Consider the following 11,668-nt stretch of genomic DNA (forward strand, 5'->3'; position numbering starts at 1 on the left):
CTTTATCTTAAAGAAATGTCTGCCCAGGCGTACAAAGTAATACTGACAAGAATATTCAATCTAACATGAATCCGCGCTTCAAAAAACTGGAACAATTTAAATGTCCAGCAATAGGAGAATGGTGAAATAAATAAATCACGGTGTATCCAGGACGAGGGAACCCAGGGCACCATCACTGATGCTAAAATACATCTACACATCCAGGACAGGGTGTTGAGCACAGAAAAAGCAACAGGTAAAGCAATTTATATAGTAACTTACATAGAAGTAATTTATGTAGGAGCCCTCTTCTCAAGAATGATAAATAGATGCTGGTATGGGAAGAGAAAAAGTAAGAACAACCTAAAATTGTTCACATGGGGGCTTCCCTGGGGGTCCAGCAGTTAGGACTCTGAGCTTCCACTGCAGGGGGCACAGGTTCAACTCCTGGTGTGGGAACTAAGATCCCACTAGCTGTGTAGATGTGGCTAAATAAATAAATACTCTAAAAAAATAAATAAAATTGTTCATGTCTGGTATTACTTGGAAGGAATTAAGGAAAAGTCACATTTTTTATCCTTTGAGTTCTCCTACATATTCAACACCTAACAGACAGACAAAACAATGCCACGCTGTGGTCAGAGTCAGGCAGGTTGCACTAAAGGCACGCGCCGCAGAGGCCTCCCCATCTTCCACATCAGGTCGGGCAGTCAAGAGCCCAGGTCACACCCTCAGAGTTTCAGCAGTTGCTTTCCAGCCTTCACCGTTGCTCATCTGACTCAAGCGCCCCACGTTTACCCCCAAGTCGGCGGACAGCCCCTCCAACTATCTGTCTCCCAGAAATGGGTATGGATTGTGTAAAAATGGGCTGCAGAAGCCACACTTTCAGGAATCAGTCTGGAATGTACTGCAACTAGGCGGTAACACCTTCCGCCTGCTACATGACAAATCCATGCCCTGTGGTTCTTGGAAACAGAAATACCAAGTCTCTCCCAACTGAGTCAAATTCCTTGGGATCCAGAAGTTACAGCCTAGATAAGGAAATTCTTCTAAACTGTGATAAGCAAGAAAAAAATTCATATCCCATCTGACTTCTAGAAACTGGGAATATTTTACACTAAGACACACACACACACGCACGCACGCACACACACACACACACGCACGCACACACGCACATGACCAGATCTGCAGAAATACCACATGCAACGGTAAATTACCACCCCCACCCTCTAAGTCACACCCGAGAGAAAGTAGATGGACATCCAGCAGCGTCTCCTCGTGCTGAGATCTGCTCCATGGTCTCACTGCCCCCATAACTGTCACACAGAATGGAAGACAAACGCCTAGCCCTGTGCTCCTGGGGAAACCCTGAAACCGGCGAACTTCCTTCAGACTTCTGTAAGCAGGGAAGCCCGCAGCCTCACTGGATCCATGCCCTTATAAGCCCAATGTCTCTGGCCATGGCTCGGCGGGTCCCTGGTTGGGATTTTTGTCATCACTGCTGAGAACTGTTGACATTGTTATTTCTGATCCTCTTGTGTAAATATCAGCTACCCTTTACACCTCCCCAAAATTCAAGCCTGCATAAAGGGTCCTTTTTGAGGAAATCCCAAGTACCTTGGGTTGGGAAGATCCCCTGGAGAAAAAAAATGGCAACCCACTCCAGTATTCTTGCCTAGAGAATTCCATGGACAGAGGAGCCTGGCGGGCTACAGTCCACGTGGTTGCAAAGAGTCGGACATGAGTGAGCAACTGACCACCACCAAGTACCCAAGTACCACAGTTATAGCAGCTGCAATTTCTGGCAGAGGTGATAATGCTCTGGAAGATATGAGGAGGGGTTGGGGTGCCTCCTTCTCCCCAAAAGCCCCTGGGAAGAAGGGAAGGGGGCTGTGCAAATGGCTTATTTTGCCATGTCACCAGCATGACTCAACTCTGTCAATGCTGGGACAGGTTTGTTCAGGGAACAGCTTTACTTTTTCTCAAAGAACTGAGCTGTTTTTTTTTTTTTTTTTTTAAAAAGAGATTTCAGCAACGAGTTCACTTCAAGTGACTCTGGAAATCGAAATGCTGCAACCATCAGTGCTTTAAAGCATCAGCAGAGGAGGATGAAACGGAATTCCCTGGTGAGGTACAGGCCTAGCAAAGTTCATGTCACTGGGAGAAAAAAGAACCCACGGGGTCTCCAGCATCACTGTGGCTACAATTTTATCAGCTAGATAACCACATTCACTGAAACCCAAAAGAAAGAAAATCCGCCCAGCGTCAGCACCTCGGGCCTTCCATCTTTCTCCTGAGTTAATGTCCACGTATGCTGTTTAGCGAGCAATTGGCAAGTTCAAGGCCAACATGTCCCGCAACGGAGGAAAACATCCATGACAAGGAGGCGAATGTTCTGTGCTCTGTGACCCCCAGCACTGACGAAAGGCTTGGGCGGTGAGTACGCCACGGCAAGGGGAGCAGGAGGAAGCGCGCTGGATCAGACGCCCAAACGTCCCTGAGGGCACAGCCCACCCCGGGGCGCTCCGCTCCGGGACCACCTCTCCAGGACAGAGGTCCACCGGCCCCGCTCCAGTCCTGCTCGACCACCCAGGCACCCCTCGCTCCGGCTACCTGTGAAGGACAAGCTCTGGGGACCGCGAGGGGTCTTTTCCTTCCTTCCAAGGTGAGCATCACCCCCTGAAGACTCCCCTCCGCCCCCCAGAGGGAGCCGCCTCCGAGCCATCACAGGGCCAGGCCCCGCCCCTGGTGCAAGTGACAGGGGGTTGGAGGCGGGGCCTGGCTCCACAGCTGATCTTGGCCAAGTTCCATGCACGAGCCTTCAGGATGACTCTTTAAAATACATCTCAGTGGCCGCATGGGCAAAACTGAAATTATAAGAGCTACAGTGAGTGGTGATTCCATCTAAGGGAAATAATTTCTAGAGAGCACTTAATGCAGTGTTTGGCGCTCACTCAAATCTCAGTAATTATTATTAATAAGTAGCAGGCACTGAATGTTTCTAATCAAAGAGCCTCCAGTGTCCACCAACCTAGGGCAAATTACACGCCCCCCCCCCCCCCACCCGGCCTCAGTTTCCTCACCCTTGAAGTGGGGCGTGTGGGTGGAGGGAGGAGAGGTGGGGGGCTGGGCTAACACAGAACAGAGTCAGGGCAGAAGGAAGTGCTCGCCTGGGTGAGAGGACAGGCTCTCTGCAGGGGAACTGGCTCCCTGAGGAGAAACAGGTCAAGCTCTAAGGGGCAAGCGCTCTCTTGGACGCTCTTCCTCCTGGGCTTGCCTTCAATTATTTTCATTGTCATGTTACTTGCTGTGCTGTGCTGAGTCACTCAGTCATGTCGGACTTTTTGCGACCCCGTGGACTGCAGCCCGCCAGTTTCCTCTGTTCATGGGGGTTCTCCAGGCAAGAGTACTGGAGTGGGTTGCCATGCCCTCCTCCAGGATGAGCTCAGCTGAGCTGAAGTCGCTCAGTCATGTCCGACTCTTTGTGACCCCATGGACTATAGCCTACCAGGCTCCTCCATCGATGGGATTCTTCAGGCAAGAGTACTGGAGTGGGCTGCCATTTCCTTCTCCAGGGGATCTTCCCAACCCAGGGATCAAACCCAGGTCTCCCGCATTGCGAACAAACGCTTTACCGCCTCAGCTTCTAATCCTCCAGGATAATGTTACTTAAAGTCTGTCCAAATATAAAGCTTTATATGCTTTAGCCCTTATAAAACTATAAGGTGAGATGATGTAAAAATCAGATTAAAAAAAGCAAAAAAAGAGAACTCAGCATGTACTGAGCACGACAGGCAATGATGACCGTGGGGCTGGGACCCCTCAGCCGGCCATCTGTCGCTCTCCTCTAATGGACTGCCCTGAAACCCCTGTCCACAAACTCCCAGCCTTCACCTGACCCCAAGAGATGACTTCTGCACTAAGTCCACATCTGTCCTTTCCCCCTTGGCTACAACTGAAAGGGCGCACACAGGAACATCAGCAGGAAATCCTTTTGGCACAACGCACTTGTGAGGTCACCTGGATTTTACAGAATCTATGATTCCTTTAATTATTACTTAAAAGGATATTAAAAATTTAACTTTTTTTCCCCCAAATTCCCAGGAAATTGCCTTTAAACTCCAGTTTAAAAGACATCATTTCCTCAAAAATCAAGAGAATATTATATTTTGGTGAAAGAAGAGAACAACTGTATAAATATTATAAATTTGTTATATTAAAAAAAACAGTTTCCTAATAAAAGTGCCTTACCATAATATCCAGAAATCTTAAACATCACAGACCTAACTGTAAGTGCTCTGCATGCATCCCCTCTTTCATCCCCAGAAACCACCCTATAAGGTAGACGTCACCGTGACACAGGAGGAAGCCAAGGCTTGAGGAAAGAATACAGGTGATGCAAGAGCAGCCCCCGAACTGATGCCAGCAGCCCCGCCCCTGCTCCTGCTCCTTCCAGATCCGCCCGAGAAACGGTGGGACCCGGTGACAGGAGGGATGGAGACAGGGTGAGTCCCTGAACCTGTGAGCCCAGACAAACCACAGGTCTGGCCTCCAGCAAAGAAACTGCTGGCGAGAGGAGCCACTGCACATTCAAATACAGTGGGTTGAAGATAAAGCGGACGTATTCTCAACAGATCACAGCTGAAGAACCTGCAGTCACACTCATAGAAATTATGTTTATGACACATGAAGACGACTTCAGAAAGACAAGACAGTCAAAGTGTCCAGCATGGGGGAACTCCCTGGTGGGCCAGTGGTTAGGACTCAGCGTTTTCACTGTTGGGGGCTCAGGTTCAATGCCTGGGGGGAAGGGGACTAAGATCTTGCAAGCCTCGAGGCAAAAAAAAAAAATAGAGTGTCCGGCACAGAAGAGACAGAGGACAAAGGCAGGCAGGATAGGATACCGAACTCTGGATGTCTTTTCTGATTCCAATAGACCAGTGCAGAGAAGTTAGGTGTGGGAAGGGCGAGCATGATGGTGAAGAAACAGCACGGTGTCCCTGCGACGGCATGTAAGGACACATCCAGGCAACAGGCGTGCCCACGGTGTCCCAGACACTGTCCTCAGTTCAGCCACGAACTGAAACTCCCCTGCCCACGTGAAGCTTAAGCTCTGGTTGAGGAGACAAAGAATGAGTAAGTGAGGACCCAGTCTGGAGTCAGGAGGTGATAAGTGCGCTCAGGGCTAGGAAAAGAATAAAGCAGGATGGCAGAGAGAAAGAAGGGCAGGGGCAGATGGCATCTGGCAATCGTGGAACCATCAACTGAGCTCTAAGAGGAGGGGATAAGATGAAACTCAACTCTTTAACCTAGAAAGTCTTGAGAGCACTCGCTGCAAGTGTCTGCTGCCTGGTAGAGTGGGCCCTGCAACGGTCCAGAGAGACCACAGCAAACACACATTTGAAGGTATCTGAGAATCATGCACACCGACAGGAAAACTGATGGTGTCAGGAACACAGAGAGGACAGCAGGAGAGGCAAACAAAACCTCTGCACCACGTGGATGACCTTCTGAAGACCTGACTGCTCTCTGACTTCATTAGAGAAGGCCAGAGGCCACAGCAGTGATGAGCTTCAAGGGACAAGAAAGGAGCAGAGGAGGATCTGCATCAGACTCGGCAACCTTCATTCAACAGAAGAACGGGGGCTTACTGAGCAGGACCCACTGGACACACAGCTCATGCTCCTAAGGGGGCACCTCAAGGTGTCTCGTTAACATACATCCCAAAGGGACCAGCCAGAGGAGGGGACGGGGTGAGGGGGCTGAAGGTGAGGACTGTCAGTCCCCTGCAGCCACGAGAGGCTGTCTGTGGGTGTGGCCACTGCTGAGGGTGCTGATGCAGGTTCAGCAAGAGGTCAGCAATTAGGTCAGTAACCACCACTGAGTCTGATGACTGGGGTGCCCGCTCCACCCACACCCACCACACTTGTACTACAGTCACAGTCTCCCCACAAAGCTGCAAACTGCTCACAGGACTCACATCTTCTTTAATCTCTGTATCCCTGACAACTAGCAAAATCCTGAAAGGTCGATAAAGGATCGACTGAGGCCAAGCTTTCATGACACGAATAAACCAGAGGGGCTGAATAACTGAGGGTCTGAGAGCCCACGAGGCCAGCTTCCTGTTCAGTTGGCAGATGCGTGGCAGGGGAGGCAGGCAGAGGTGGCCACAGCGATGGGATCTCACTGGCTGAATAGCCCTGAAAGTCACTTCAATCCTGAGTCTCACTTTGGAAAATGAGGGGACTGGAGCAAATCAGAGGTTACACATCTTCAGGGAGAGGAGATGCTTTTCCTGATGCTGAAGGCTGAGGTGTGTGTGTGCCTTTGCTGTTGGGGGTGGGGGACCAAGGCTGCAAACAAACTGCAGAGAGGAGATGGTACCACAGGTACGGCCACCACCCCAAGGACCCTGGAGGTGTATCAGCAAAAGGGGCCCTCTGGTGATGTGGCGGGTAAGTGGACAGGGGCTGGAGGAGGAGGCCAGGCCAGCGGTGAGCAGCACCAATGAGCCACTCGAATCTCAAAGACTGTGAATGAAACACCCGTGTTTTCAAGGCTGTTGCTGAAGTCTGGCTTGCACACACCCAGGCACACAAGAAGGCAGGGAGAAACATTTTACACAACTTGAAAACTATAAAACTACTTTAAGAGCTATAAGAGCAATTATCCATAAGCAAGATCTCTTATAGCCTTTGAAAAGCCTTTTTTTACCATATTTACTGAGGGCGAGCCAACGGTATTTTGAGCTTCTGAGAAGTTCCCATTTAGAATCAGTAGGAATACCTGACACATCCAAACCCCATAATTTCCCATACCAAGCTGGATCTCCCAACATTACAGAAAACCCACAAACGTTGTGGAAGGCAGTAAAAAGCCAATCCAGTCACAGGAAATCTTCCAGTGCTACAAAGGAAAACAAACAAACAAAAACACCACAAAGAACCCTGAAAGATTTCTAGTCAAACAGCTTTTCACTCAAGCTTTAATAACTTCATTCTGAAACCCTTGAAAAGTATTAAATTACATATTTGATATTCCTGACAGTAGAAATGCCTAAAACTTATTACAACTTAAGACAGTAAGTGAGCTCATGACTTTTAAGTCAAATTTAAGGCAGCTAAAGGCCAGATAAAACCATGTGTTTGAAAATGCCTGCAAAATAATAAATGCCAGAGGGAACTGGATGGCTTTTCTGCTTCTAAGCTAAATAAAGCTTGGGGGGTGGGGGGGAGCTTTGCAAAGATCCTAGTGAGGATAATCCCCCCTCAACTGCACAGAGCAAACCATCCAATCACTTCTAACCGGGGACCAAGGAAAGTTAATCCAGGAATAATAACAACACTTGAAATATTGAGGAAAAACACAGTTCAGTTTAAAACGCTCTGCCGGGCCGGAGGGCGAATCGGGTCATTCTAACAGGCCAGAACGTTTGACCGCTGAGTATGTTTGTGACCACGTCTCGGCTTTGTGTTAACAAAGGGTCCAGCAGGAGGACGCTCGGGCCTTCAGGTCGGGCCCCGCTGCCAGCAGCCTCCGCACTTCCTGAACACCTTCGGATCAAGCACCCAGACTTCCTGCAGAGCCCTGGATGCCGGGCTACCTTCCTCCTTCGGGCTCTCTCAAGCTAAGTTCCCCAGGCAGGCTCGAAGCATAAAAGTTTCGCAGTCCCCGAGCGACCCTCCATTAAAGCACAATCAGCATGTGTCGCTTCGACAGGTCTGGCCGGGTAGGGTGATTAATGTACGGCAAACAACTCAGAAGAGGTAGATGCAACCCCTGCAAAGGCAGCAATGAGGACGCCGAACGCCACCGCTCCGGGAGCCCGGCGGCAAGGCTGGCCCGCCGGGCGGAGGCTCTGCTGGCATTTGCCGCGGTTCCTTTCACGCAACAGGTCCACGCAGAGCCGGGTACCTGGGCACCTGCCCACACAGCTCCGCCGGGGCAGCCCCCGCCAACCCCGCCCCGCCCCGGGCGGCCGGTCCTGGAGCCCGGGCGAGCGGGCCAGCCACGGGTTCTTACCCCGACGAGGCCGGGAGCACATTCCTCGGGAGATGCCGAGATAGCACGGCCAGCCCTCGCGCTGCCCGCCTCCTCTCGGCCCTACCCGGGCCGGAGGGGAACCGCGCCCCGGCCGGCGATCGCGGCGTGGCGGGGCCGAGGAGACCGGCCCCGGGAGCCGGACGCCGGGCCGGGCTCTCCCAGCCGGGCACCGTCCCGGGCCTCCTGGCCCCGCACTCGCCCGCTCACAGGTGCCGGGCTCTGGTCCCTAGATGTGTATCTAGACGGCGTTGTCTGCACAGGACGTTTCCCCAAAGCGCACACGCTCCGGCGACCACAGCAGGTCGCTCCGTAGAAAGAAAAGGAACTTTGAGGAGGAAGCAGCAGGTGAGCGCAGGTAGACGTCGTGCCCGCGGGACCTGGCGGCCAGCGCCCCCCCCCCCCACCCCCGCTAGGTGGCCAAGGGGACGGAAGGGGGAGCGGAAAGGAGGGGACGGGGCGGCGGGGCGCGCAGGTGAGGCCGCACTCACCTCGGGCAGCTCGCGGAGCTGGTTGGCGTCCAGCAGCAGCTCCTCCAGGCTGCGGGCGTAGCGGTAGACCTCCTCGGGCACGTAGAGCAGCGAGCAGTGGCGCCTGTCGATGGTCTCCACATGACGGTTGCACCGCCACAGCGGGATGCAGTGGAACATCGCCGTCCGCCGCCGGGGCCCGCGCCGCCGAGACCCGGGCTCCGCGCCCGCCCGGCGGCCGCGCTCCGCCCGCCGCGCACCCGCGCGCCCGCCAGCCCCAGGGCTCGCTCGCTGGCGCCTCGCGCCGGGCTCCGCGCTCGCAGCCGCGCGCAGGCAACTCGGCGGGAGCCCCGCCCACTCGGGGCCCGCCCACCCCGCGCCTTCGCCGCTTCCGACGCGCCCCGCCCACCCGGCCCCCGCCCACCGCCGGCCCCGCTTCCGACACGCCGCCGCCTCGCCACTGCGCATGCGCGCCGGTGGGGGGCTGCGTACGGGACCGCTCTGGCGCTAGGGCCTCTTCGCGCGGCCTGGGACCCCAGGGTCGGCGCCGTGGCAGCCGGGCGCTGGCGGTGCGGCCCCCGCGACCCCCGGCTCGGGCTGGGCCCCGGGGCGTGTCCGGGGAGCCCCTCTGAGGGGGTGTGGCGGGGAGGGGGCGCGGCGGGCGGCGGGGCAATTTCTGAGGTAGCTGCGCGTACCTCGCTCTCCGCTCCCCTCGCCCCGAAACGCCTTTCCCTTCCGGGGTCGGGAGGCGCCGCCCCGGAGCGTACCTTGCGCGCCCTGGGCGACCCCGAGCTCCGGGTTCCGGGCGCGTTTGAGGCGTCTCCGCCGTGCGGGCAACTTTACTGCCCACCCCGCCTCAACCCGCGGCGTGCGCGATGCTCCGGCGGCCCTACAGGTGAGCGGGCCGCCCCTAGGCCCTGACCTCCGGCCCGCGGGCACCGCCTGCAGGCCGCGGTGGAGGCCCCGCTAACCTTCGTCTTCTCCATGCAGTGAAAGGAGACCCCGTTTACCAAACCGCCAAGGACATAGGTGTCAGGGAGTCTGCGAGACCCTCATAGAGGGGATGGCACCCCATGGGCAACCCACAGACACAAACGAGCAGGCAAAGGTGGGTTTCTGAGCCCATTGCAGCCCTGCCGGACATTGGTCCCTGGGACCTGCCTGGACTGGAGGGAAGAGCAGGGGAGCGGGTCAGGGGCCCGCCAGGTGAGCAGCCTCCGTCTGGCTCCTGCGTTTCTCCACCAACACCTAGTCTCTTGCGAAGGGTAGATTGCAGCCTCAGAAGAAGTAGCTGGGAGGACCCAGGAGGCTCACTACTGGGTGACCATGACCTTGCCCCTGATTCGTATCAGAGGACTAGGGCCAGCTCCGTGAACTTTCCCATCTTCCCGTCTCCGAATAACCACACTGGCTCCTTGGCAAAAGGTTGCTGACCAGGTCAAAACCAATCACATTGATGGATTGTTTTCTCGGGGTCGACTGTGACTCCCCACCTGGGCGCCCCATCGTCCTCACGCCTGCTCCTTCAAGTGAACATGATCTGTGACCTCTACCAAGACAGTACTCAAGCTCTACCCGCCCCCCGCCCCCGCCCCGAGGCTCTGCCCCAAACTGTGGAAGCTAGTCAAGAAGTCTGAAGTCAAGGAATCTACATTTCTGCAGAAGACTGAGAGCTGAGCGTGCTCTGTGGTCAAAGCAAATTTGAGTCTGAAACTAGTTTTTGCAAGGCATAAGTGGTCTGAGTTCCAGCTGTGCATGGGACAGTCCTTGTGAGGTGAGTGGGGAGAACGACGGTTCATCATTTCAGCTCTGCTAGGAAAGCTTTTCACTTCCCAGTCGGTGAGGACTGGGCCAAGTACCATGGCCTTGTCTGTTTCTACCCGGAGTTATCACCTTAACTCTAATTCCAGCCAGTCTCTTAACTCCACTGCTGTCCCCAGTCCACCTTGTCTTTGTTTGTCCTGGCTTGATTTCTGCATTCTCAAGGGAGGTTACCTGGGCTTGGAGCCTTAGTCACCCTTCCTTCTTTCTTGCATTCCAGAAACCCACTTTGTGACACCTTTGGTGGGAGACTGGTTGCTGCCTGAGAGCCTAGGTCTAAAAAAGTAAGCAAGTCACTGGCCTTGTAAGTTTTCCAACTGCTTAAAAATAATAATGAAAGGAGACCTGGCCCCCTCATCTTCACCTGTTGATTTCCAGAATTATCACACGAGGTTATTATCGTAAACACCAAATGTTTTTAAAATGAGGCTGATCTTTTCAAGACTCCAGACTTCAAGAAGCATTCCCTATGTGCCTCTCCATGGCACTTACACTTCCATATATTAGATTATTTTTACTTAATCTCCAAAAGATTGCAACCTCTTGGACCACAGGTACTATTTCACTTGCTCTGTAGACCCCAACAACTACCATGGCCCTATATGTACACTGAATGATCAAATTGCCTTGAATCTTTGGAAAGCCAGTGGCAGAATTCTTGAATTTCCTCATTTTCAAAGATCTGCCAAGAATCTGAAACGTTAGTGTGGTAATAGAGAAAAAATGAAAACACTTTGTGAAGTGGAGAAATACAGAATCAATTCTTTATCTTCCTGAAGAGTTTGAGGGTTTCCCTACTGACAAAAATTCTAATTTCTTTCCTTCTGTGTAAATGTTTTGACTCAAGTTAAAATGTAAATAACCATAGAAATCTAATTTTGTTTGGAATAATGCAACTAATTTTCAGTGTGACCACTTTTCACATCCTTTGGGGCTAGAGAAGTCCGCCTTTCAGCTTTGTTGAGTAAAAACAGTTGCTTCACTTTTATAAGCCTCAGTTTTATCAGTGCAAATGAGGACAATGGTCCACGAGTTGTTATCAGGATTAAATAAGATGATGTAAGTAAATGCTTAGCAGAGTGTCAGGCACATGTCTATTCAATCAATAAATATTCACTATGTACTAGTTGGTCTGTGTAATCAACATCTGTCTTTGTCTTTTGGATCACTCACTTCGGAGAAACCAGCAGCTGTGTTGTGCAGCCCCATAGAGAGACCCACATGACTATCTCGCCCATAGCTGAGTGAGTAGACTTGAAAGCCAACCCTCCTGTCTCAGTCACGCCTACAAATGATTACAGAACCAGCCAATCCCCTAACTGCAACAGCATGATAGACTTGGACCCAGGGCCACT

The 11,668-nt window shown here is 52.9% G+C and overlaps 1 protein-coding gene and 1 long non-coding RNA gene across 2 annotated transcripts in view; one reads left to right on the forward strand and one right to left on the reverse strand.

Moving 5' to 3' along the window:
• Window positions 1–8,725, reverse strand: part of LRRC1 (leucine rich repeat containing 1) — a 131,040-nt gene extending 122,315 nt beyond the window's left edge. Inside the window, exon 1 of the mRNA XM_061146374.1 lies at window positions 8,514–8,725. Coding sequence (XP_061002357.1) covers window positions 8,514–8,672 — 159 coding nt within the window. The 5' untranslated portion in view covers window positions 8,673–8,725. The remainder of the gene's footprint in view (window positions 1–8,513) is intronic.
• Window positions 8,726–9,140: 415 nt separating this feature from the next.
• Window positions 9,141–11,439, forward strand: LOC133059366 (uncharacterized). The gene is made up of 2 exons (XR_009693539.1): window positions 9,141–9,387; window positions 9,483–11,439. It is a non-coding gene; the product is annotated as an uncharacterized LOC133059366 (long non-coding RNA).
• The last annotated feature ends 229 nt before the right edge of the window (window positions 11,440–11,668 follow it).

This window comes from Dama dama, chromosome 7 (assembly GCF_033118175.1).
Source record: "Dama dama isolate Ldn47 chromosome 7, ASM3311817v1, whole genome shotgun sequence".
NCBI classification, from domain to species: domain Eukaryota; kingdom Metazoa; phylum Chordata; class Mammalia; order Artiodactyla; family Cervidae; genus Dama; species Dama dama.